This window comes from Colias croceus, chromosome 7 (genome assembly GCF_905220415.1).
Source record: "Colias croceus chromosome 7, ilColCroc2.1".
Classification (NCBI taxonomy): Eukaryota; Metazoa; Arthropoda; class Insecta; order Lepidoptera; family Pieridae; genus Colias; species Colias croceus.
In genome coordinates, this window is record NC_059543.1 from 5850703 (window position 1) to 5877534 (window position 26832).

The 26832-nt window shown below is 33.7% G+C and overlaps 3 protein-coding genes across 3 annotated transcripts; 2 read left to right on the top strand and 1 right to left on the bottom strand.

Annotated features, from left to right (window-relative positions):
• Positions 1-626: 626 nt before the first annotated feature.
• LOC123693468 (frataxin homolog, mitochondrial) lies at positions 627-1465 on the top strand. The gene is made up of 2 exons (XM_045638599.1): positions 627-1013; positions 1183-1465. Exons 1-2 carry the CDS (start codon positions 729-731, stop codon positions 1429-1431), a joined length of 534 nt encoding a protein of 177 aa, XP_045494555.1. The 5' UTR covers positions 627-728; the 3' UTR covers positions 1432-1465.
• Positions 1433-26343, top strand: LOC123693466. The gene is made up of 17 exons (XM_045638597.1): positions 1433-1562; positions 2234-2367; positions 2647-2765; positions 3024-3181; positions 3436-3619; positions 3896-4002; positions 4585-4806; positions 5148-5342; positions 6084-6270; positions 6496-6638; positions 6974-7093; positions 7420-7624; positions 7969-8049; positions 8910-9118; positions 9431-9526; positions 10070-10213; positions 25652-26343. Exons 1-17 carry the CDS (start codon positions 1488-1490, stop codon positions 25844-25846), a joined length of 2574 nt encoding a protein of 857 aa, XP_045494553.1. The 5' UTR covers positions 1433-1487; the 3' UTR covers positions 25847-26343.
• Positions 15924-22923, bottom strand: LOC123693467. The gene is made up of 2 exons (XM_045638598.1): positions 22553-22923; positions 15924-16651 (listed from the first exon to the last, which is right to left on the bottom strand). Exons 1-2 carry the CDS (start codon positions 22743-22745, stop codon positions 15939-15941), a joined length of 906 nt encoding a protein of 301 aa, XP_045494554.1. The 5' UTR covers positions 22746-22923; the 3' UTR covers positions 15924-15938.
• Positions 26344-26832: the final 489 nt, after the last annotated feature.

The window sequence follows — 26832 nt, forward strand, 5'->3', positions numbered from 1 at the left end:
TTTGACTTGAATTTGCTTACCTTTTTTCGCTCCCTCCTATAGGATTTACGCATATTATCTAACTTATTTTTTAATGTTTTTAATGTAGCCCCACTGTCAATTTTTTTTAATAGTTCTAACATAATAATATATGCTTGATTTCGGGCATCTCTGTTTGCGTAATCTTTATTAGTTAAATCCCATAAACAGGGAAAGTCTTTATATACTTCCAGTAATTTTATTATAATATCACGTTCGGTGACTGTAACTCCCTCGGCGTTCATGTTGACACACCGGCGGCGTTGCGAATGCGAATGAGTCAATTACCTATATTACTCTATGGAATGAGCCGATTTGGTCGGAACAAAGCTTACAAACGTTCCAATTTGGTTGGGTCGGATAGGAAGTTGGTTTGGTTGGTATCGCTGGCGCATCCGACCACGTCAAACCAATATTAATAATAATTATGTCGGACCGACCGCTCTCTACACTTTCCGATTTGGTCGTGGTCGGATGGTTGGCACCAACCAAATCGGAGCGTCTGTAGATGCTATTAGTCATTGGGCTGTTTGGCTGCAAATCTTTGCCATTGTCACTGTCAACTGTCAAGTTTCAATTATTAATTGTCACGTGTTGTCAGTTTGATTTGATTTTGAAGTTTATATGAACTTTGAAGAACGAAGTGGAAAACATTATCAAAACTTGGAAAATATCGTTTAGTAACTACTGGATACCAACAATAAACCAAAATGATTAGAAATGTCCTCCGTGCCAGCAGGTGCTTGGCTGTTAGAAGAATCAATATTGCTACACCCATTTTCAAAAGATATTTCCTAAGTAGTTCTTTTAAACCTTGTTCTATTTGCACAATTCGTGATTTTTCTTCAAATATTAGCAATGTTGATAGTTCCTATCATATAGAACAAGCAGTTTTTGAAGATATATGTAACGAAACACTAGAATCTCTGTGTGACTATTTTGAAGAAATTATAGATCGGACGAGTAATTTAAAAGGCGCTGATGTAACATTCAGTGTAAGTTATTATTATTATGGTTATGATACAATACTTATTAATAAATAAATTTAAATACTGTACAACAGATGTTACAATTTAGAAAATATTGACTTTTTACAGCAATTTTCTCAGTAGGATATCTTACCATTAGGTACACTATTTATAAATTTGATGTTTTAATTTCCAGGACGGTGTGCTCACAGTATATTTAGGGCCATCTCATGGGACATATGTGATTAACAGACAGACGCCAAACAAGCAAATCTGGCTTAGTTCCCCTGTGTCAGGACCAAAACGTTATGATTTAATTCTGAAGAATGGAGGATATTGGATCTACAAGCACGACGGAGTACCCCTTCACCGTCTCCTACAAGATGAAATATCAAAAATTATAGAAAATGTTGATTTCAAATCGTGCAATCATAGCTTAGTGTAAATGTGTATATGAAAAATAGATAGGATTTGACGCATACTTTGTTTTATTTTTTCAACATGGAGGTCATTGAAGATGGCAATATTATGGACAGGATTCCTATCCTGTTGCAAAGAGATTTGGAATATTATCAGGCAAGTTAACTTTAATTTACAAGAGCATTAATTTGAGATTCTTTAAAATCATTTTAAGTGAGGACAGAGTACATTCTTATAAAATAGTGTAAGACATTCCAATAATATATGAAAATATCCAATTAGGATTATTGTTGATTCAAATGAAACATGTACACAATCAGTTAGTAGCAATAACCTTTCACTTAGTTTAAATAAATAAAAAAAAAGCCGAGTGGCACTCGGGGATTGCCGCGGTGAAGCTATTGCATACTATGCCTTCAAGCCATACCTCCGTGCCCGTTGGAGTAGGGAGCGTGAGGTTTTTTCGTTACTGAATTTCTAGATTCGGTCCCAGCGCTCAAGGCCTGTGATAGAAGCTATGCAATAGCTTAAAAATCAATCTGAATGTAGATATAAATATTATTAATGATAAAATACTTGTTATGTTATTATTTATGTTCTTATTCATGCTCTTAATTACAAACTTGATCAAATTTTCTATCGAAGTTTCAAGATTCATTTTTTTTCCTGATTTGACTATATAATAATAAATAATGTAATAATGTAAAGTAATGTCTGTGATATTATATAATAAGTATAGGTACATTATACATAATAAGAACCTGGTCTATATAAAAAATATTTTTTCTATTAAAAAATTAAGAATCATAGAACACTATAATTTTCAGAATAACCAAACAGTGCTCTCAGAGAAAGTTTGCAGTGGTGTGGTTGGTGGGAGGCTGGATTTCCCGAGAAGCGCCTCATTTGCAGCTGTCAAAATTGTACTGTGGCTTGAAGAAGAGTTCTCGATTGCATTTAAGTATGTTTATTTGTTATATAATTGTTTGTTGGATTTGGTTTAGATTTATGTTTAAGTTCTTTCAATATCAAAATATCACAATTTATTTAAACAATACATTTTCTTATTATTTTGGATAAGAAGAAAAAGAAAATGCATATTTCTATCTCAACTTACAACTTATAAAATAACAATGAAAGACAAAGATTGTGTTGTGAAGCCATAATGTTAGCACATCTTAATTGGTAATTTTGAAATACAAATTGAAAATGAATGTTAAAAGGTACTGATTTTTTTCAGACAAGGTTCTGGTATGTTTGTCACTCTGGAGGATGAAAATATTGAAGCAGGTGTTGCTAAAACTTCTGATCCAGATAAATTTGTGCAGCTTGCAATCAAATCTAGTGATTCTCTTTTAGGTAATTATATTATCATATTTATAATATGCTGCTCTCCATGGTTCCACCCCCATATTATGTAGCTTTCCTCAATAAATTGTACTAACTAACACCGAAAGAATTTTTTCAAATTGGACCAGTAGTTTCCGAGATTAGCGCGTTCAAATAAACAAACTCTTTAGCTTTATAATATTGTACATAGATATTAAATTAAGAAACATATTTATCAATACTTTGCACCTATTAATGTGTAATATTATAAACTTATAATTTTTACAGAGCATCTCCATATGCTAGCACAAGAAGCATTAGACCATGCTGACTTGCCAGTATTAACTGCGACTTTGGGCGCAGCTGCGTTACTGAAAAACAGTCTTTACTGTTATTTACAGCATATTGAGGATACTGGCCTTGCTGAAATGCAGTCTGTAATGCAGGTCAGTTAATAAACTTGAGAGCGTTTATGACTTTCAATTTATCTGAATTTCTTGCTTGATAAAAAAGGGTTTATTTCAGAAGGTTAAATTAAATCCATCTAAACAAATAAAATATAATCAGTCCTTACTTTTAATAAAATTAATAATACTTTGATAAAGATTTTAAGGGTATTAAGAAAAAAAAAAAGTAGATAAAAACTGTAAATGCTATAAATAATATTTCCTATAAGTGCTTTGCTGAAGTAATATTTCAGGCCTGCTACAAAAGATATGTAACAATGTCTGAAGCCGTCGGCGAAAGGGTATTAGACCTTCACAATAGAGTGCTATCTCTATACATTCTGCAGGATTCCGGTGGAAGACCAATAGATATTCAAGGCAGAAGTGTACACGATACTGGCACCCCTTCGGTTCAAGGCTGGTGGCTTTACATGAATGGTGAGATGTGAATTTGGTTGTCGTGGTATTCTACATATTTTTTGTGCCGAAAATACCACAGAGGATGATTTATGAGATTTTTCTTTGAATACGCGGGCGATGCCTTCGGCAGAAATATAGTATGAACAAAAAATTATGAGCTGCAACATTTTTTCAGTAATAAGCCGATGCATACCTTAAAATTCCCTGAAATTCAAAAGTACTGAAAGATGACCATTTTTTCAGTGCAAACTGCAATAAATAAATAGGTGTATTCAATTAATTTCTTGTACACAGGAAGTAGAAAAGACCTCTGGGACACAGTACCTCCGCGAATGGCACAACGGATATTTGCAGGAATGCTCAATGAAACACTGACTATCCTTACAGTCAGATACTGTCAGGTAGTTATTTTTTATTATTTGAGGATATTAATGGAGAGATAATGGTTTGCAATTAATTAATAATATATTTAATATTGTATTGTATTGTATTATATTGTATTAGCCTGTTGTGTCCCAATGCTGAGCAAAGGCCTCCCCAAAGCGCTTCCATGAATCACTATCTTGTGCTATTGTAGACCAGTCTCTATTAAATTGGTCCAGTTCTTCCCGCCATATATTCTTCGGCCTGCCGCGACGCCTTCTAGCTGTGTCTGGGCTCCACAAAGTCGTTATCTTGGCCATCGTTTATATTTAATATAATTAATTAATAATATATTTCGAGCTTCTTAGTTTAATTAATAGATTTAACAGAAAGAGTTTACAGACAAATACGACATACTCATTCACACCGCTGCTAATCAACGACACACTGAACATGTTGCTATGTGTTGCGCAACTGCTGCCCTGCATATTCAGTACGGGCAAGGACTTGGATAGCTTGAAACGAGAAAACCAATTCCAATCAAATATACACACATATTATTAGGTCTAAAAAATTCCTGAACATTGCCAACAATATTCAACCTACACCTGTGTTTACAGACGAACACGACAGATTCAACCACACCACTGCTAATCAACGATATTCTGAACGTGTTGCTATGTGTTGCGCAACTGTTGCCCTGCATATGTAGCACGGGCGCGGACTTGGCTGGTCTGGAACGGTCGAGCCAATCTCGCGATGTAAGGGACGTGCACGCTAAGTGTAACGAACTGTTTAAGTGTATGGTGTATAGAGGTGCGGAATTACACTTTTTACATCAGGTAATGAATATGATAATAATAAAATGAGAATGATTTTAATTTATATTGCTATTAACTTGTAAAATATGTATCTTGCACTAAATTGCTATTGATTTTTAAGATGCAGTCGAACTGAATCTCCGAAGTTTAAAGCCTGTTTAAGATCTAATTTATTCCAGGGAAAAATGCTTTTAATTTTGGGCATTGGTTTTAAATTTCAATACAAAAAAATTGCTAGGGAAATTTTATTACGTACCTATGCATATTGTACATTGCACGCACCTATGCAGAACAACATCACACTTGCGGAGTTAAAACATATTTATGTTATTAATATAGATATTGTAAACTAATGCTTCCAGGCATTTAAAGAAAAAGAAGAACCAATGTTAAAGGACAGTCCCTATCCATGGTTCACATTCGTGAGTCCCAATCTGTTTGAAGCATTCGATGACGTCACCGCCACCACGCAGGATTTACCAAATAAAACGGCGATCGGCTTGGAACTTTTTGTTTTGTTGGCTCAGCCGCAGCCCTCGTGGGCTTTGTTAGTCAAGGTAATTAAGATTAATTATTTTTACACAACAACAGGCACTACAATAATAAAAAATGTGTGCGTGTACTAGTGTACACACGTAAGAAGTGAAACTTCTTTATGACCTTAATTTTTAAAAAATAGTTTACTACTTATATGCAACTTTACAGAAATACGTCGAATCACGCGTGGTAGGGATAAGAAAAAGATGGCGCGTAACGAAAAAATATTACCTACACTAAATTTTTTTACAACCCCGATAAAGAAGTTTCACTTCAAAAAAAAAATTTATTTTTGCATAATTTCATACAGTCGAACACCGAACCTCCACATTTTGTTTTTGAAGATCGGTTGAAAATAGAGAACCTTTCGAGAATCTTTTTTTTGCAATTTTTTGATTCGTTATTTAATGAGTTAAATATAAAGGAATGTTTTTATTGTTTATCCATTAAACAGTAGTAAGAATTAATATTCTTCAAGAAGAAAAAACTGTAAAAATTTAAAGCCAATCACTACATAGTATAAAACAAAGTCACTTTGTCTGTCCCTATGTCCCTTTGTATGCTTAAATCTTTCAAACTACGCAACGGATTTTGATGAGGTTTTTTTTTAATAGATAGAGTGATTCAAGAGGAAGGTTTTAGTATGTAATTTATTAGGTTTAAGTCAAAGCGGGCGAAGCCGCGGGCGGTAAGCTAGTTAGGGAATGGGGAAACTAGCATTTTATGTTAAAGTTATTGATTCTAATGTTGATTTATTTTAGGTGCTTATGATGCGAAACTGTCATCTCACAAGGATGCTAATAATTCATGCGATTCGACACATGTCGACGGATAATTCACGTTGGCCAGCTGATGGGTTGTGGTACAGTCTTGATGGTAGAAGACAGAAATGTGATGGGTTTCTGTGCACAGCTGACGGGTTCTGTAGATTTAAACCTGATAGTAATAGTAAGTTTATATAAAAAAAAAAATATATAATTCATAGTAGTAATTCTGTAAGATATAACTAGCTGTGCCGCGCGGTTTCACACGTGGTTGAATCAAGTATTTCTGTAGCTGCTGTGCTTATTTATAACCTACATTAATAAAAAGTAAAAATTTAACCTTTTCGTGAAAGAGTAAAAAAATACATATCTATAAGAATGTATTAATTGTGGTTTATTCTTTTACCAGAAGGGGAAGAATACGCAAGAGCAGCAGGCGCACTCACGTACATTTTGTCAAATATTGGAAGTAAGACTGAATTAAAGTCTACTTTATGTTACGCTTTAGAAATATCGGGAAGAGATTGGTCTGCGTGTCTGGATAAACGACAGGTTTGTTTAAAAAGGATTAAATAAATAATTACTAGGTAACATTCAATAAAAAGAAAGTGAAGCCAGCCAGAAAAATGTACTCGTATTTTCTAGTGTTTGATTTTACGCGAGTATTATACATTTTGTAATTAAAGACTTTATAACGGATTTTAAACGCGATTTATTCATTATATTTTTTCCCGACGTTTCGAACACTTTACAGCGAGAGATTTATAATAAAATTGTTAAATAATAAATTTCTAAAAATGTACTAGATATATTAGATTTAGATTTAGTTGTTAGAGAATTTATGAATGTTATTGTTATTAAAGTTATTTATTGTATTATTATAAAAGGTGTGGTGTGATAGACGACCTCCATGGCTGGCCGCGGTGTTAGCTCTAGTGGGTACAACACTACAGTTTATTCCATCTATGCTAGTGAATGCTATTCAAACCGGCGCATCTATGTATCAGGTAAATTATATACTGACTACTGACTATCAATACAATAAGAAAATATTTAATTATACTTTAAGGTAACATTGTAAAAATGTATTATGTTATTTGAGTACTTGAATGCACGTGTGTAAAAGTGTCTGTGTCACACCTTCACGTCTAATCCACAGCACCGGTTTCAATGAATTTTGGAATGAAAGTAGTCTAAAAAGTGAAACCCAGAGGCAAAGTTCTCAAGGATTGAAAGTTTGTGCCCGTACTTTATTCGAAAGTGAATGCGCGGTGTAGCTCATATCAATATATTTTTTCAGTCCTAACCTAACCATAATATTTGATTTTTACAGACAATGTCCATATGCCTTGCTTGCATATCCCGATCACTGCAATGCGTTCCAAAAAGTTTTTTTAACACTGGGGAAGTAATTCAAAAGGCTCTACCATCTAATATTAACCCTGTGGGTGGATCCGTAATACTGCAAATGTTGATTACTGTTGTATATGAGGAATTATTGAAATGGGCCAAGAAGGAAGCCGCGAAACAAGGAAACAGTGAGTAATAATTAAAAATAACTTTCAAGTAACTACAATAAAAAATATACGTGCTATTTTTAAAGATATAAGCGAAATACACGTCATGTAATAGATAGTAATAATAATAGAGGATAGGCTACTTTTAGGGTATTTGTATAATAAGAATTCTTGATTTTCCTTCTTTACTAACGTTTTTGACTTGCCATAATTTTACTTACCCCTAGAAATCTCCTATTTCGATTTATTATGTACAAGTTATGGGTCATATTGATTTAGGTGAAAATAGTAATAGTGAAGAGATGAATTATATTTTATACTTATTAATGTGCATTACCTTTAATTTAGAGATTATATTTTTTCAGTGTCAAACGGCGAAGCGCATGATATGAACGTCCGGCATCGACCCAGACCGAAACAAGTTAAAATAGCTTCAATGTATACTAGTAAGTATGGTTTTATTTATATTCGTTTTATATAAAAAATACTTAGTTTTACAGTTAAATACTTTAAAATGTTTCAAATCTATACTAATATTATAAAGAGGAAAGGTTTGTATGTATGTATGGTTTTCACGCATAAACTACCGATTTTGATGAAATTTGGCACAGATACTCTTTAGACCCTGAGAAAGAACAAAATTCAAAAAAATTCAAAATTCATTTATTCATTGCTTGAACACGTACATTAGATGTTTTACAAAGTATTGGGTAACAGTGTTCGCCATGTGAACTGGCATGCAATTTTATACACACATTACATAGGCTATTGCGAAATATGTACCACGGGCGAAGCCGGGGCGGACCGCTAGTATTTAATACTTTCAAGTATAGACTAATGTACGGATGTTGCTGGATGTCCTGACCTATGATAATATGGAAGTCTAATTTTTTTCTTATCAAGCACATAAACTATCGTCAAAGTATTCGTATAGACATGGAGAGCATGACGTCATTATCATGTATAAAAAAATCTTTTATACACTGCCGATACGCTTTTCTAATACCAATACAAAATTTTCTATTTTCATTTTTTTTCAAATGACGACGACGATACTAATACTTTGACGGTAGTCTTCTTCGTCTTGTTAAGTAAAATTAAATTTTCTTTTTTTGAATAATAGCAGTATAAAGTTAAGTAGTTTCCCCTTAATACAGGTTATACCAAGTAAGGGGGCCTGAACCCCAATCTATTGTAACATATTAATGTATGAATTCAAATAAAGATTTTATTTATTTATTTATTTATTTATTATAAAATAAGCAATAATATAACAATTATTCAATAACTTTATCTATTTTTCTAGCAACATCCAGTTCAATAAGTTTCGACGGCAGCCACAGTTCCCCCTCATCTATCGCACTCGCCGTAGCCGAAGCGCTCTGTTCCATAGATGAGGAGGACAAACATACAGCTGAAATAGAAGCTTTGGTAGCGGAGACGAAGAAAACGTATTCTATATCGGATCAGTTTGGTCTGGAGGACTTTCCGGAGTTTGCTGAGTTTTTTGAAGAGGTATCATAAAAATTTTCCATATGAAATTAATAGTGATTTGCTACGTGCATTTTGTTGAAGTTCACGATTTTAAACTAGATTTCCAACCGCGGTTTCGCCCGTGCTTTCAGAGAAAAAACCGCATAGTTGTTCCTGTGTGATTTCCGGGATAAAAAGTAGTCTATGTCTTATTCTGGGTGTTCAGCTACCCACATACCAAATTTCATTGTTATCGGTTCAGTAGTATTTGCGTGAAAGAATAACAAAAATCCATCCTCACAAACTTTCGCATTTATAGTATTATAGTAAGATTGAAGTAAAATAATTTTATAGGGTAATGTACCAGCGTCAAATGCAGAGAAAGCAAGCGACGCCGCAGCATTGACTAGTCAAATATTAATGACATCGGCTGGCAGAGATAGCCTAAGAGTAAGTTGTGTCTTATTTATGAAGATTCTATTATCTAGCTAACTACATATTTAATACCTATTGTTTGTATAATATATTAGATTTCCGACCGCGGCTTCGCCCGCGTTTGCAAAGGAAAACCCGCATCCATAGTTCCCGTTCCCGTGGGATTTCCGGGATAAAAACTATCCTATGTGTTAATCCAAGTTACCCTCTATGTGTGTTCTAAATTTCATTGTAATCGGTTCAGTAGTTTTTACGTGAAAGAGTAACAAACATCCATACAAACTTTCGAATTTATAATATTAGTAGGATTTTAGAATTAAATATAACCCGCTTTCAAAGTCACACTAATATTGTATCAAAATTGCGTAAATAGACTTATCAGACGAATAATACATAGTTTTCCTTTTTCATTTTAATTCAGGCATCGTTTTGTATGAAAAATAATTTAAGTAAAGAATAAAACTTCTTCTGTTTAAGAAAGATATTTATATTAATTATAAATCTAATTTAAAATTATTTATCCAAATCATAGACATAAGACCTAAAATAATGTTTCAGGTAATATACGATCACATGTATTTACACTCGGAAAGGATTTACAAGGAATTAGGCATACAAGATAATTCCGAGGCAAATATTACGTTGAACAAGGCACCGCTGTTATACATTATGTTTCATATTGGGAAGAGACCGTTTGATCAGGTATTTTTTACTTTAAAATTATTTATTGAAGTGAAACATCTTTATCGGGGTTGGAAAAAAAATGAGTGTAACATTTTTTCGTTACGCGTGATATTTTTCCGTTACGCGCCATCTTTTTCTTATCCCTACCACGCGTGATTCGACGTGTTTATTAGTCGTTAATAGTAAATTACTTTTTGAAAAATAAGGTCATAAATAAGTTTCACTTCTTACGTGTGTACACGCACACATTTTTTTTTTCATAATTCAAACATAAACTCAAACTCAAACATTCATTTAATCAATTAGACTACTATTTAGTAGCACTTTCGAATCGTCATTACATAATTATTTTAACATTTACCACCGATTCGGAAAGCAGTGATCTATGGAGAAGAATCGGCAAGAAACTCCATAGTTGCTCTTTTAAAATCATGTAAATATTACAATATATGAAACTTATATCTAACTACATAATATGCCAATGAACTGTCTTGTGGTTTTTACGCGACAACCCTCCATGGGTTTTTATCGTCCATATATTCCTGAATACTGTAGTACGCTCTCTGAACTAATACATTTTTTATATAAGTTTTAAATTTAGAACTACTAAACTCTTTAATATTGTGAGGAATTCTATTGTAAAAGCGTATACCTTGACCCATAAATGAATTTTTAACTTTAGCTAATCGGAAAAATGGCATTTCAATTCTATTCCTGTTCCTTGTGCCATAATCGTGTCTATCTCCTACTCTTGTGTGTAAGTCGGAGCTTTTGTGTACATGCAAAATATTATTAAATATATACTGTGATGGTACAGTAAGGATACCAGTATTCTTAAAATGATCTCTTAGTGAATCCCGAGCACGTAAATTATATATAGAGCGAATGGCTCTTTTCTGTAAGATAAATATAGTTTCTATATCTGCAGCCCTGCCCCACAGTAGAATTCCATAGGACATAATGCTATGAAAGTAGCTGAAATAAACCAGTCTAGCCGTATCTTCATCGGTGAGTTGCCTTATTTTTCGGACTGCATATGCAGCTGAACTGAGCTTACCTGCAGCGGTGTTGACATGGGCTCCCCACTGTAGTTTCTCGTCCAATGTTAACCCTAGAAATACAGTAGACTCAGTAGGATGCAATACCTCCCCGTTCAAGGTAATATCTCTGTTCAACTTTTTTACGTTAGGAAGTAGAAATTCAACACAAGTGGTTTTTTTGGCATTTAATAATAAATTATTGGCATTAAACCATTCAGATATGTGTAAAAGAGCACTGTTCACTTCGTCAACATTTGGGTCATGCCTATCCACATTAAAAATTAATGAGGTATCATCTGCAAACAGAACTATTTCACACCTATCCTGCAAATAATAGGGAAGATCATTGATATATACCAAGAACAAGAAGGGACCTAAAATTGACCCCTGTGGAACACCAATGTTAATTGACGCACCGCTAGAACGTTCTCCATTAACAACTACAGTCTGTATCCTATCATGCAGGTATGACGCTATGAGGTTCTGTGCTTTTCCTTTAATTCCATAGTGATTAAGTTTACGTAACAAAGTACAATGTTCAACGCAGTCAAATGCCTTGGAGAGGTCACAAAATATCCCCAGAGCATTTTTTGAGTTTTCCCATGCTTTATATATATGTGTTAGAAGTGCAACCCCAGCATCTGTGGTTGAGCGCCCCTTTGTGAAACCAAACTGTTTGGTGTGCAGTAAATCATTAGATGCAAAATGACTACTCAGTTGGTTTAATATTAACTTCTCGAATACCTTACTTAATGTTGGTAAAATAGAGATAGGTCTATAATTGTTACAGTCTTCTTGATCGCCCTTCTTAAATAGAGGTATAACTTTACTAAGCTTTAGTAAATTAGGAAATGTACCATAGTCACAACACTTATTAAATATAAAAGCTAAATTTTTCGCAATATTTTCTATGATATTATTAACTAAATTTACGGACATTCCCCAAAGATCACAAGTATTTTTTAGATTAAGCGTCTTAAAGGCAGTAACAATATCACTAGCAGTTACGTGTCGTAATTCAAATAATGTACTGCACCCCGCAACATAGTCAAAAAGGTTTCTGCAAGTGCTGAAGACGAATTTAAACTATTAGTAATAGTAACAGGGACACTACTGAAGAATTCTTCAAAAGCAAGAGCAACATCAGCACTTTTGTCAATAACCCTGTCATTATTTACAAGTTTTATAGTATTACTTGATTTGCTTTTACCCATTTCACCATTAATAATAGACCAAACTGTTTTAACTTTATTATCCGATTCGCGTATTTTATCTCTGATATACAATCGCTTCGCAGTAAAACAAACAATTTTAAAAGTTTTTGAGTAATTTCTAACATAACTAAGAAAAGATGGGTCTTTATTATATTGCTTCATACCATATAACTCATAAAGAACGATCCTACACCTATGTATGCTAGGTGTCGCCCATTTACTAAATGGTAAATCCTTGGTAATATTTAAAGATTTAACTTTAAATATTTTTTCAAATTCATTATGAACTAAATTGAAAAGATTTTTAAACATTTCACAAGGATTATTATTACAGGATTGATTATTCAGTACGGGCAGGTTTTTATTAATATTATCTCTAAATTTATTAATGCCTTTTTTACTTATAGGCCTAACATTAATTCTATTAAATTCAGGTAAGCAATCCCATTCAAAAACTACTTTCTGGCCACAGTGATCCGAAGTGAGTGTATTGAGAATATTTTTCTCTAAACAGAAGCAGTCGCAGTATATATTATCAATACAGGTTGCAGAAGTAGGTGTAATTCGTGTGGGTTCATTAAAAAGTTTATACAGATTAAATGACTGAAACAAATTAACAATTCGTGTAGCCGTTTGTGTTTGTAAAAGTATATCAATATTAAAATCACCACATACTATAACTTTTTTTTTACTCCTACTTAAACGCTTTAATATTTCTTCCATGACTGTCTCAAACATATTATAGTCACTGGAAGGGGGTCTATAAACGCAAACAATAATGTAACGCTCCAGTTCAACACAGGACAGTTCAATGGTCCGTTCTACAGAAAGACTAACAATGTCAGTTCGTTCTTTACATTTTACACTATTGTGTACAAAAATAAGAGAACCTCCATGAATAGCATATGTCCTGAAGTATATACTTTTTAATGTATAATTATCAATATTTATTACCAACTGACATTGTTTAAGCCAATGTTCTGTTACACAAAAAACCTTAATTCTATTATGATTTAAAAATAATTCTATTTCTAATAATTTGCTAGCCAAGCCTTGAATGTTTTGATGTACAATAGAAAAAGTCTGCTTAGCTGTTGTCTTATATACTAGTTTAAATCTAGCTTAGGGCTAGATTTTCTGTCAACACAAGGTTGGTGTATATAATTATTATTACTACTACATAAAATTATAGTAGATCCAGGGTCTGATAACAAACATGTACCAGACTGGTTAATATTATATGCTATTAACATAGCAAGTTCTCGCTTATATCTAGATGGCAGATACACTGTATTCTTTGTCAAAGTAAAAGATTTAATACACAAATTAATGTCAAAGTAAAGAAATGCATCACGATGATGATTTGTTACATTATACAATTTTAAATTCATATTATGAATTAATCTATTTTGTTCTTGTGTCAAACCAGGTAGGTACGGCAATGTACACAACATAAATTTACATTTAGTCTGACTACTAATTTCCAACATTTTTTGAAATCCTACATCAATATCCTTATTTTTTATATTTAAACTATCTCCATATAGTATAATTACAATATTATTCTTATTAAAGCTAAAATGATCAAGTGATTTGATTATATAATTAAATGAACTGTTAGGAGTGCAAATATTAGTGACTTTAAGCCCTAAATTGTTGAGCATAGCGCCAAAACCCTGACCAATACTATCTGACAACACAATAATTTCCTGCTCGGAAAGGTGTTTAGTTTTACTAGTTGAAATTGTTGTCACGGGTTTAACACTATGTATGTCTGTGCAGTCAAGCTTATGGGGCGACGTTTGCTCATTGTCACTTTTTGAACACTGACATACATATTTATTGGTCAGCGACTCAAAGCGATCCATATTTTCATTACTCAACTTAATTAAGTCATCTGCCTGTTGTATATGCTCGTTTATTTGCATTTGGGCAGCAGAATACTTCTGGTTGACATCATTTAACATTTGACTTAAAGAGTCTATCTTCTCCTTTAATTCATTTGTTTCTACATCATACAAGATTTTATAATATTCTAGATCCCTATGATATTTGTCTAACTCTTGAACCAGATTTTTATTGACTTTCTCTAATTGAACTACATTTTTAAAAGAACTCTTTCTAACAATTGATTGGGTACGCTTGATAAACTTACTTAATCTAAGGTATTTTTTCAACTTCTTATGTGAAGAGAAATTGATTTTTTTAAAGTTTACAGAGCCACTTAACTGTCCACATTCAACTAATTCATCATGAAGACTACTTGGTGTGTTGCATTGCCGCTTGGGATTGTCCTCTTGCACTTCCATTAGGCTACATTCCAACTTAGCGATACGGCTAAGAGCCATCTCATGGTCACTAGAGCACTGCTGGAAGCTGTCCACAATGTCTTGGAGGGCTTTGCACTTGTCTTCACTATAAATGTATTTCATGTGTAGTTCTGCCAGCTCGGCCTTTAGAAGAGAGTTCTTTTTAATTATTTCTTGAATCTCTAATTCACTTTCATCCCGCTCTTGTATGAGTTTTTCACATAAAGATTGTGATGTTTTCAAATCATGGAGTGTAGCTTTTAATTTATTCTCCATGTCCTTAGCTACTGCCTTGCGGGTCAGCATATTGTATTTTGTAGTTGCTGAAACAGATGAAAGAAAATGTATGAGATAATTATATTTGAATACTATTATGGTAGTACTGAATGTTGATAAGTGATTAACGGTATGATGTAGTAAAGAGTAAAGAATAATATTGTCTGGGGCGATAAGTTTTTGTCTTCTAAATTGCTTCCAACTTGTCAAGCAAAGTGAGACGGTAACTTTTGTGCCAATGTATTTATTGTGACGTAGCTCATTAAATATGAGCGGTGTTGGTAATACAAATGAATATAGGTGTTGTTTATAATTAAATATGAAATTATAAAACTAGTACTCCCCTGGTTTATCGAAGATATTTGAATTGGGATAACCGTTGACACGTTGACCTCCGCGTTAAAAAGTTAAACGTTGCGTAGATCCCATAGAAGGTGTGTTTCACAATAATTTTCACTTGTACATCAATGTAATGGTTAATAATTTTTATTTTTATTTTTTTATTTTATTCATAAAAGGTACCTTACAGCTGTTGATAAGATAAATTATACTAATTACATATAAAAACGCCAATTACAAGGCACACCGATAATAGTAAAATTGTGTGACAAAAAACGGCAAATTACAAAGGTACAATAATTGTTTTCTTTTACTTTAACAAACTTAACTTAACTTTAACAAAAAATTCTTGATGAAACACAAAACATAAATGAATTAAATGTGACTTCTCGTGAACAAGCAATATCAACAATATAACATTAAAGCTGAGAAAAACAGAAATGAAATTGAGCCTGTTAAGGTAGGTGACAATGTGAGAGAATGTGAGAGAATGAGTGGACGTGTAAATGAGTGTGTGTGTTAGGGTCTGCGTGTGTGTGTGTGTGTGTGTGTGAGTGTGTGTGTATTACTTATTTAAGTTATTTATAATCTGAAGAATTGCACTTTTAAATCTAGGGCGTGATAAACAAAATATATCAGCTGAGCAAAATTTATTATTATATACTTCAGGGAGTCTGAAATATGGAGAATTTTTAAGATAGTTTGTAGACGTTGACGGCACTAAGAACAAATTTTTTTGTCGAGTGCCTTGACTGGGAACCCGAAAATTTAAAGGATTCAAAATAGAGATACAGTCAAATTTATTATTTAGAATATCAAACAAGAACATTACGTCAATTAGATCTCTTCTATCCGATAACGCGTTAATATTATAATGTAGACAAGCCTGCTCATAGCTTACAGGGAAATGTTTGGATTTAAAATTTAATTTCTTAAAAAATATTTTTTGTATCTTTTCTAGCCTATTGATATAACATTTGTAGATTGGTCGCCATATTACACATGCAAACTCAAGGATACTCCGAACATATGCAAAGTATAAGACCTTTAAACATCGTATATCGTCAAAAGGTTCAGCTGTGCGCAAAACAAAACCTAAATTAGCAAATGCCTTATTTGTGACGTAGTCAATGTGGTCGTTGTACGTGAGTTTCTCGTCCAGTATCACGCCTAAATCTCTTACTGTATTAGTGGATGGAATTTTTTCGTTGCAGATTGAATATTCAAAATTTATAATATTTTTTTTATTCCTAGAGAAAGTTATTTTTTGACATTTATTTAATAATAATAATAATAAGGGCGTAGGGATGTGACGACCCCATCGCCCACGGTTGGAATATCTGTTGTCTACGTGACAATAGATATTCCACCCGTGCAATCAGTCAACCCGCAGGACACCTTGTGGCGGGGTGTCGGGGAGTAGCGACCCCGCGGGAACCGAGTGCTCCCGGGGGAGGCCCCTGTCTTCATCTCCGGATTGCCTTCACCGGCCGGTCGGAGTGAAGCCTGACGAGGACAGGACCCCCACCTCTGGCTTGCCTTAACCGGCCGGCCAGAGTGGAGTCGCGAGAGCTTTTAGCTCGAAGGGTGGATGCGAAGCGTAAGTGGCGAGTGGGCACGTGATGCTGGACCCTCAGGGAGCGCGTGATCGTAGTTTAAAGTCCAGGGACGCCTCTCCACCTTTAGCTGCTCACAATATGTTGCCCCCTTGTCGCACTATTGCAGCGACTTATTTCGGGGGCCCATACAGTGAGAGGGCGAGTCACCACCTGCCAACATATTTTTACTTTGTTTTAGTAGAAAGGCAGGTGCCATAGTTTCCCATAGTCCCCAACACCAGTCCATTTAACATCCCAATCCATAGCCCAATTATTAAATTTCCATACCCTGCAATAGTCCTACAGCGGTCGCGGACTGCCTAGGGCTGTATCTCTATAGTGCAGTCATGGGCAGGCTGCGGCTGGTGTCCCATAACACATTAAAATTCTCGAAAGGGCCTCTGCGTGTTGGATCCGTGTCCCCACGTAAGCCTTCCAAAGATCCGGGTACCGTCCTTCTGGTGGTACCCGAGTATTATGGAAATGAGAAACATAATAATAATAATAATTCAATAATTTTATTATCCAAAATAATATGATACATACAATATAAGAACCCTTGTTCCCACACTAGGATTCCCTGTGTCGTGGGAACAAGTTTCTTCCATTTGCATAAAATTTTTACAAAAAAACAAATTTTTTAATAATTATACAATACAAATTATATAAATCACTGTTAAACATGCGTGTGTATGTGTGTTTGTGTGTGTGGGTGTGCGTGTGTGTGTATGTGTGTGTGTGTGTGTGTGTATGTGTGTGTGTTTGGGTGTGTGTGAGTAATTTAGATAGGTCTCTATACTTCCAACTTCAAAATCTCTTCCGTCTGAATATAATCAAGGCCTTGCATCCATACTTTTAGTGACTTTTTTAGTTTACATCTAGTCATTTTAAAAATATTTAATGTATTGTTAATTTTAGTATATAAGTAAGGACCTAAGAAAGAGAAAGATTTCTGAGCAAAAGAGGTACGAGTGGCTGGAGTTTGCCATATAAGACGTCTACTTTCTGGATTTGTTAAGGTTCTATTAGCTGACTTATGAAATTTTAAAATGAGTGCCATTAAAAATAACTTCCGTACACTAAGAAAGCCGGTTTCTAGATACAGTTGCGTTGTTGAGAATCGTAAGTGTTTTTTATACGCCACTTTTATTACTGCCCTTTGTGCCCTTTCCACCCTCAGTAGTGTGCTTTTACAAGCTGCACCCCATGCACATATTCCGTAACACAGAAGCGACTGACACAGCGCTGTGTATATAATACGCATCGTTTCTGTATCAGCCACATTTCTTAATAGTCTGAATATGTACATGAGTTTACGAACTCTGGAGCTTAGAGCACGTGCTTGGGTCTCCCATGTTAGTTTCTTGTCAATTATGACACCAAGATATTTAGTTTCATCTACTATTTGGAGGTTAGGGCACGAGCATAGTGGTGTACCATCTTTGCAGTGATGGATGGTAAACCTCATATCTACCCCAGGTGCCGTTTTTAGTGTTGTGTGAAAACAAACAACTTTTGTTTTGTCGGTGTTTAGGGTAAGTAGATTACTTTGCAGCCAACTTGCCATTATTTGAAGACCTGCTTGGGCTACACCAACGACTCCAGCCCAGTCGCGCTCGTAGAATATAACAGCAGTATCATCTGCGAAGGCAAAAACTTGAGCCTGAAGCATGTTCAATGAGCAGAAGTCGTTGATGTAGACCAAGAAAAGGGTAGGACCTAAAACACTACCCTGAGGAACGCCGAAATTTATAGATTTAATATCACTACAGAAGCTTTCCAACTTTACCCGCTGTAACCGCTGAGATAGATATGAGGAAAACCATTCCAGAGGTAAACCTCTAATTCCCACACACTCAAGTTTCCTGAGAAGGATTTTTCGAGAAACAGTATCAAATGCTTTTGCCAGATCCAGGAAAACGCCAGCACATCTGTAGCCACCATCTAATTTAGTAACAATAAAGTCAACCAGTGATGTGATGGCATCCCCCGTAGATCTGGCAGCTCGAAACCCGTATTGGTTAGGTGATAATATTTTTTCCTTCTCTAGAAAGCGCATCAGTCGGCTGTTTACTATTTTTTCTATAATTTTAGATAGTGAGCTAAGAAGAGAAATAGGCCTATAGTTGGATGGTGTATTAGGGTCACCTTGTTTAAAAATTGGACAGACATTAGCAAGTTTGCAACAGCTAGGAAATATACCGGAAGATAGACTCAAGTTAATTATAAAAGAAATTGGACGAGAAAGAGATAATTTGGCATATTTTAGAATTGCATTAGTAATGCCATCTATTCCCGGAGCGGAGTTCGCTTTCAAGCAATTAATGACTTTCACTACTTCAGAAGGATCGGTAGGTGTGAAAGCAAGTGAGTTCGATGGACTTTTTGGTAAATTAGGATAAGTTCGAGCTAGTTCTGATTCGGATTTATCAAGATTATCTAGAATTTTAGTAGCCAATTTCTCACCTATTTCTGAAAAATAATCATTAACTGTATTAAGGGAATCTACAGGGCTGTTAGGTTTGATGTTCAGAAGTTCATTTCGATTATTTTGGCATCATCAATTTTACATATCCTTTTGACAGTTCTCCAAAGTTTTTTACTATCTTTTCTTGTATCTTGAATAGCCTGTCTATCATATTCATCTTTTAAATTTTGAAATAAATTATTGCAGGTATTCCTATATTTTTTATACTCATTTTTAAGTGCTTCGGAGTCGGGGAACTTTTTTGTCGTCATATGTAAAGCATCGCGTTTTTTCAGACATTTTAATAAGTTTGGGGTTACCCATGGTTTTAAAGTTAATTTACGTTTACTTGTAATGATTTTTGTGGTATTTTGTGTAATGAGATCAGTGAGAGAGTCAATAAAAAGCTCTGCCGCCATGTCAACATTACTACAGTTATATAAAGTTGACCAGTCCATATTTTCTATTGACTCTAGCAATTTATTGTGATTAATTTTTGATTTAATTAATGTATCTGTACTATTTGAAAAACATTTATCCATTATTGTAAGGCTAATTGACAATAAGATAGTATCATGGTCAGTAATATCAGAGTGGCAAATAATAGCTTTGCACTGTGATCGTGACTTAATCATACAATGGTCAAGACAGCTCCCCGATCTCGTTGGTACATTATATGCAGGTATATAGCCATATTGGGTCACTAGGTTTAAATATTGCTCAGAATAGATAGACATGCCAATATCTGTTATATCCAGGTTCAAATCACCGGTTATCACTCTATTTCTACTCGTACATTTTTTTAATACAAGTTCTAAAGAGTTCAAAAAGTTATTTATATCTGTCATGGAAGTAAAAGAAGGAGATCTATAGATTGAAGTTATAGAAATAATAGAGTCTATTTCTAAGATTAAACATGTCCCATTACGAAAACTAGGTTCCACTATTTTCACCTTGCTAAGGCTAGCTTTATAAAAAATTACAATACCATCACTTTTGTTGTAGTATTTTTTTGAGTATGCACAGTAATAACCAGAAAGATTTATACCCCCGAATGTATCGTCAATCCAACATTCTGTTAACACAATAACATCCGGCTGGTAGCCAAGACGATCTAGAAATAATTCAAATGCGCTGATGTTTTTACGTATACTTCTTATGTTTTGTGTAATCATTGTGAACTGTCTATTAACGTCTCCAAAGTAATGGATGCAAGATTCGGGCTTAAAGGTTTGCCAGAACGGAATAATACATGTCTGATCTATATCATCAATTATTAAGTTTGTGTTAGCCATTGGAATTTATTATAATGATTATGTGGAGACCAATCTTTGATACGTTTATTGTTGTCCCATTTGAAGAAATAAAGATAGTGTCTGGCAGAGTTATAATATGTAAGTGGTGTAGGTGGATAAGGTGTATATATTATATTATGGATATATATAAGGTTGAAATTAAATGTTTGTAATCGACACACACAAATTTCTGAGCAGTTGATATGTGCAAGAGTGAAAGCGTAAGAAATAAATAAAATATTTATACATTTTTGATGAGTTACAATTATAATTTTAGAACGTTTTAAATATTCGTTGTAAATAGTTAATTTCAAAAGTACAATTCCATTTTTTGTTATATTACTACATAACAAACATTTCATAAATAATATTATATTAGAATTAAGTACACGATCTTTTATAAAGCAATAATTGATAATACACTGTATAAGAATAAACTCATCAAAAAATAATATAATTTTAGTTGCACAAACATAAATAATATCTTCTAATATAATACATTTTGCAAAAATATTATTTAGATACTTAAACGACGCTATTCTATTAAATAAAATATAATAAGCATAATTTGTAAGACTATTGTATTTAAAGCCTTGTATATTAATAAAATTTTTAACATAATTTAACTTAACACTAATCAATATTAAAATACATGCATAAAAAATACCAAAATATATTATTGTTATTAGTCATTGAGTAAGACTTTTTAATTGTTGTTCATCTCTTACGTGGATATGAGGAGAACCATCAGCTTTGCGCAGAAACACACGGCCGTTACTCGACCAGCAATATTTGTACTTTTCCGTATTAGCAAAGTCTCTCGCCAGGAAGAATAGCCGTTTTATTTTAGCAGTTAATAATTCTGACATATATATGGTTGATGTTGAATTTAATCCAAGATGGCTTGCATTTAGTTGCTTCTGTGTAGATTTGTACAGTTTCTTTGCAGTCTCCAAAACCTTGTGCTTAGTAAAGGTGGATGTAAACTCAATAATTATAGGAGGGGATGACGTTTTATTGTTTCGGTTAAATCGCCGATAGACGTCTCGAACATCCGACGTATGATAGTCTAATTTTAATGAGTTAAACAATGAGTGTACCATTTTATATAACCCTTCTTTTTGCTCTTCCTTTTGATGCGGAACCCCTCGTATTTCAATACAAGTTTTAATACAGAATTGGTTATAAACTTCACACTTTTCGTGGATTGAATGGATTTCTTTAGACAACTCTTTTTTAACTTCCTCCAGAGCTACAATTTTACTCTGCAATGTTTCCAATTGCCCACTAATATATTCCAATGATTTTTCTATTTCTTTATTATGTTGGTCCATGCTCGTACAATGTTTTTTAATCTCTTTTATCTCAGAAATACTCTTTTCAATGAGTTCTATACGTTTGTTTTGCTTAGATTCGAAGACTCCAAACATTTCTTTGATTTCATTTCGCAGTGATAGAATAGATTCATGAATTTCAACATTATCCCGGGTCAAACCCTTGCGTTCCTTTTGGACTGTACTCGTAGAACCATTTTTATTTTCAGGAGTTATTTTCCGGTTCATTTTATGCAGTTAAGATGATAAAAAATGATATGTATAGGATTTGACCTTTATTAATAATGTCTTAAGGTACTATAATCGTCTCAAGTAATTAGTCCAATAGTAAGATAATGCAGGCTCCGCCCATCAGCGTTAATGAGCAGTTGACTAGGGCGGGGCTTAAGTAGGAAGCGCGTGCGCAAATAAGATTTTTGCACGGCAAAAATTGAGACACACTTACTATGCGTCGTCCTCTAACACGTAGCCGGCACGAACACGATTTATATTAACTGATATCTTATTTATGTTATAGTAATTTGTTAATCTATTAAGGTCGTTTTGAAGTGAAAGACAATCATCTAAACTAGCTATTTTGGTAAATATCTTTTTATCGTCCGCATATAAAAGGAATTTAGAACTATGAAGGCATTTATCTATATCATAAAGATAGATATTATACAGCAAAGGTCCCATATGTGAACCCTGCGGCACACCTGACGGGATATCTACAAAGTTAGACCTATAACCACCAACTACAACGGCTTGACAACGATTTCTTATATAAGAATCTAACCATCTCAGTAGGTTTCCTTTGATATTTACATCTGAAAGCTTGCCTATTAGAACATCGTAATTTACTCTGTCAAATGCCTTCTCAAAGTCTGTATCATCATCATCATCATCATCATCAGCCCATATACGTTCCCACTGCTGGGACACGGGCCTCCTATGAGGGTACAGGCCATAATCCACCACGCTGGCCAAGTGCGGGTTGGCGGATGACACATGTCGTCGAACTTTTTTTTTTTTTTTTAATTCTTCGACATGTCGGTTTCCTCACGATGTTTTCCTTCACCGTTATAAATAAGTAAAGTCTGTATAAATTACATCAACTTGTACGTTGTCATTCATATTAGTGTTAAGATAGTGGGTGAAATCCAATAAATTTGTTAAGACATTACGTGATTTTATAAAACCGTGTTGATTATATGGAATGTAATTCAGAGCATGTGTGTAAATACTTTTGTAGACGAGTTTTTCAAGCAATTTTGAGAATATGTTAAGCAATGAAATACCCCTATAGTTTGTTATTTCTAATCTAGAATTCTTTTTATGAATCGGTACAATTAAGGCTTCTTTCCAACGTTTCGGGAAAACTCCTTCGGTGACTGAACGTTTAAATAATATTTTTAAAGGTAAAAGAAGACCGGACTGACATTTCTTTACGAATATAGCTGGTATACCATCTGAACCAGCGCCTTTTTTAACATCTAAATCCTTCAGTAGTTTTTTTATTTCTCCATCATTACAAGGTATAGTGTGTAAGCAGTCAGTTACATCAGAATCATAGGCATTAGGCGTTACGCTGGAGGAGATAGTCCTTTGAAACACGCTATGAAAATATTCGTTGAAAGCATTACAAATATCACTACCGTTTGTGAGAACGCGTCCATTATAATTCATGTTGGATGGTAAATTAGAATTCTTACGTTTGCTGTTAATATACGTCCAAAATTCCTTTGGATCCTTAATGATGCTGTCTTGACAACGTGATAAATAGTTAGAATGACATTCGTCCTGTAAGTTTTTAACTCTTTTTCTCAGTAGAGAAAAGGATGCGTAGTCATTAGGGTTTTTGAAAATTTTCCATCGACTGTGAAATTTAGATTTCTCTTTAATTGCATTAATGAGAGCCGGCGTGTACCACTTAGGGTAATGGCGTCGAGAAGATATCTTTATGCATGGGACAAAAGTATCGATTAGGGTATTTATCTTGCTGTAAAATATGTCCACGCATTCGTCCAAAGAACCTGTTGATAAAAGTTCATACCAATTTATTTTGTTCAATTCAGAATTTATGGCATCATAGTCTGCTCTATAAAATTTTCTCAGCTTAGGAAACACAGGTCGCAATTCTTTAAAACATATATCTTTTACACAAATAATCAATGGGCTATGAAATTTATCGATATTTACGAGTGCATCGGAACATGCCGTGCAGTCGACAGAAACATTCGAGAAGACAAGATCAAGAGTATTGCCACAGTGGTTCTGTGTGACGTTAAACTGCTGGGCCCCCAATAAATTTGTAGTATCGAGCAGATCTAATGCAGATTCTAGTAAATTTGAATTACAGTATTTGTTAATTTTATACGTGTTGTTAGTCGACCATAAAATAAAAGGTAGATTAAAATCGCCCGTAATAAGAAATAGGTCATTTGGATGCCGATCGTAAATATTACGTAAAGCTTGATTAAATATTTTTAAGGTATTATGTGCGTCTGAGTTAGGGGGTAGATAAAGTGCAATAACGTGCAAATTTTTTGCATCCTGTGACCTAAATTTAAAAACATTCCCTGGTATCGTTAACCAAACTCTTTCAAGGTCATCAGGAACGTTATGCAAGTTATGACTCAAAAATGTTTTCTTTATACATATCATAACACCCCCGCCTTTCTTTTTAGTTATTCTGTCGCATCTAAATACATCGTAACGCCTATCACAGAGTTCCGTATCCAATATTCCGTTACATAACCAACTTTCAGTAATAATAATTATATCGTAATTATTTTTTTCAACATTTTTATAGAAGATTGGTAATTTTGTGCGTAATCCGCGTGCATTTTGGTAGTAAATATTTAAAGTATTGTATGTTGTCATTATTTAAAAAGAAAGAAATGTATATGTATATTTAACTATAGGTATTATTTAAAAATACAGGATATAATAATTAATAATATTTTCTATTTAAGCACTATATACAATTAGTTTTAAATAATTTTATATTTTAAAATCTAACAGCTGATGTTAACTTTGCTGTTGACACCTGTCAACCTCTAACTCTATTCCTATATTAAATATAACTATAGTTGGTAATTCACAGCTTAGAGTTGTGAAAATTTTCACGTTATTAATAAATAATCGATCATTCGCAGGAATTATCATATCTAATCTACTCTAGATCATTATTACAACACTCAGAAATTATTTATTTTACATACCTACATAATAATATTAATTCTTCTAAAACGCCATCTAGACAACATTAGGCTACACTTCTTAGTTCCATACTCATCGCTACATAGTATAAAACAAAGTCGCTTTCTCTGTCCCTATGTCCCTTTGTATGCTTAAATCTTTAATACTACGCAACGGATTTTGATACGGTTTTTTTTAATAGATAGAGTGATTCAAGAGGAAGGTTTTAGTAAATAATTTATTAGGTTTTAGACAAAGCGGGCGACGCCGCGGGCGGTAAGCTAGTAATATATAAAATACAATTTATGTAAAAGTAAATCAACTCTCACATATTCTACATAATAATAGTTACCAATTAAGTAATTTACGACAGAATACAAAAATATAATTTTTCTTTACAGTATTTCCGTGGAGAATGGTCGATGCCGTGGAGTAGATTAGTAACAACAGCAAGATCGTGGTCCGGTATAGAGGGCGCTAAGGTGCACATAAACAGACGGACAGAATTCCGCAATATAAAGAACCAAAGCAAAAATAATAAACAACTAATGGAGTTGTACTCTATGTTTAGAACTCAGCCTGGAGGTTTATTGTAAAATTAGACTAGTTTCCTCCCGCGGCTTCGCTCGTTTAGATAAAAATATATATTCCAAGTTATGGGAAATTAAATGAAACCGTGAAAAGTAGCCTATATATCACTTTTTAGCCTCCTTACTATCTCCAATCACAATGTTAAGGAAGATCATCATATTTTCGCATTTAAAAAAGAAAAACTAACTACTTATTATTTTGTATGGTTTAATAATTTATATGTCTGTAATTGTAATTGGTAGTTGGATGGATTGAATCAAAATATTACTTACATCGGCGCACTTTTTATAAATAAATATTGTATTTTAGATTTACAACTGCACTAACCTATTGAATGATAATAATAATATTATGTAATAGTAGCTTAGAAGTGTCTCGATAATTATTGTCTACTGCAGAACATACCCTTTATATACGTAGTATATTATTATTAGCCTGTGCCTTTATTTATATTCTCAAGTCACGTATAGCTTATTTCAATAAAACAATATTGATGACAAAATAGTTGTTTTATTTCCTAACTTCCCCGTTTATTTATATAAAAATATATTTTATAAAAAAATATTTTATAAAAAGCACATAAGTGATATATGTAGGTATTATATTTTCTTAGATTCTCTAAAAAAGTACACCGCTTTAAGATGACATCCTAAGTAAGTATACTCATAACTGCCGTATAAAACGTGAGCAAACCTTGAAAGATACGCTTTAAAAAAACCTCCAATTGGTGATAAAATTCCCAGCAACACGAAGAAAAGTTTTAATAATAATTTTAACCCTTTCAAAGTTGAAAACGCAAAAGCGAGCTAAAACAAACGTTAATTCTTTGCGTTTTATAGCTCTCAAATGCATTTTAAAGCATAGTCCCAAAGGAGCAAAAACTGAATACAGCGTAATATCAAAGTGGTAAACTTTTAAATTCCTCTCGGACATTCAAAAGCCGCGACGTAAATATAAAATAACGTTCCAACTTGAACTCTTTACAAGATAT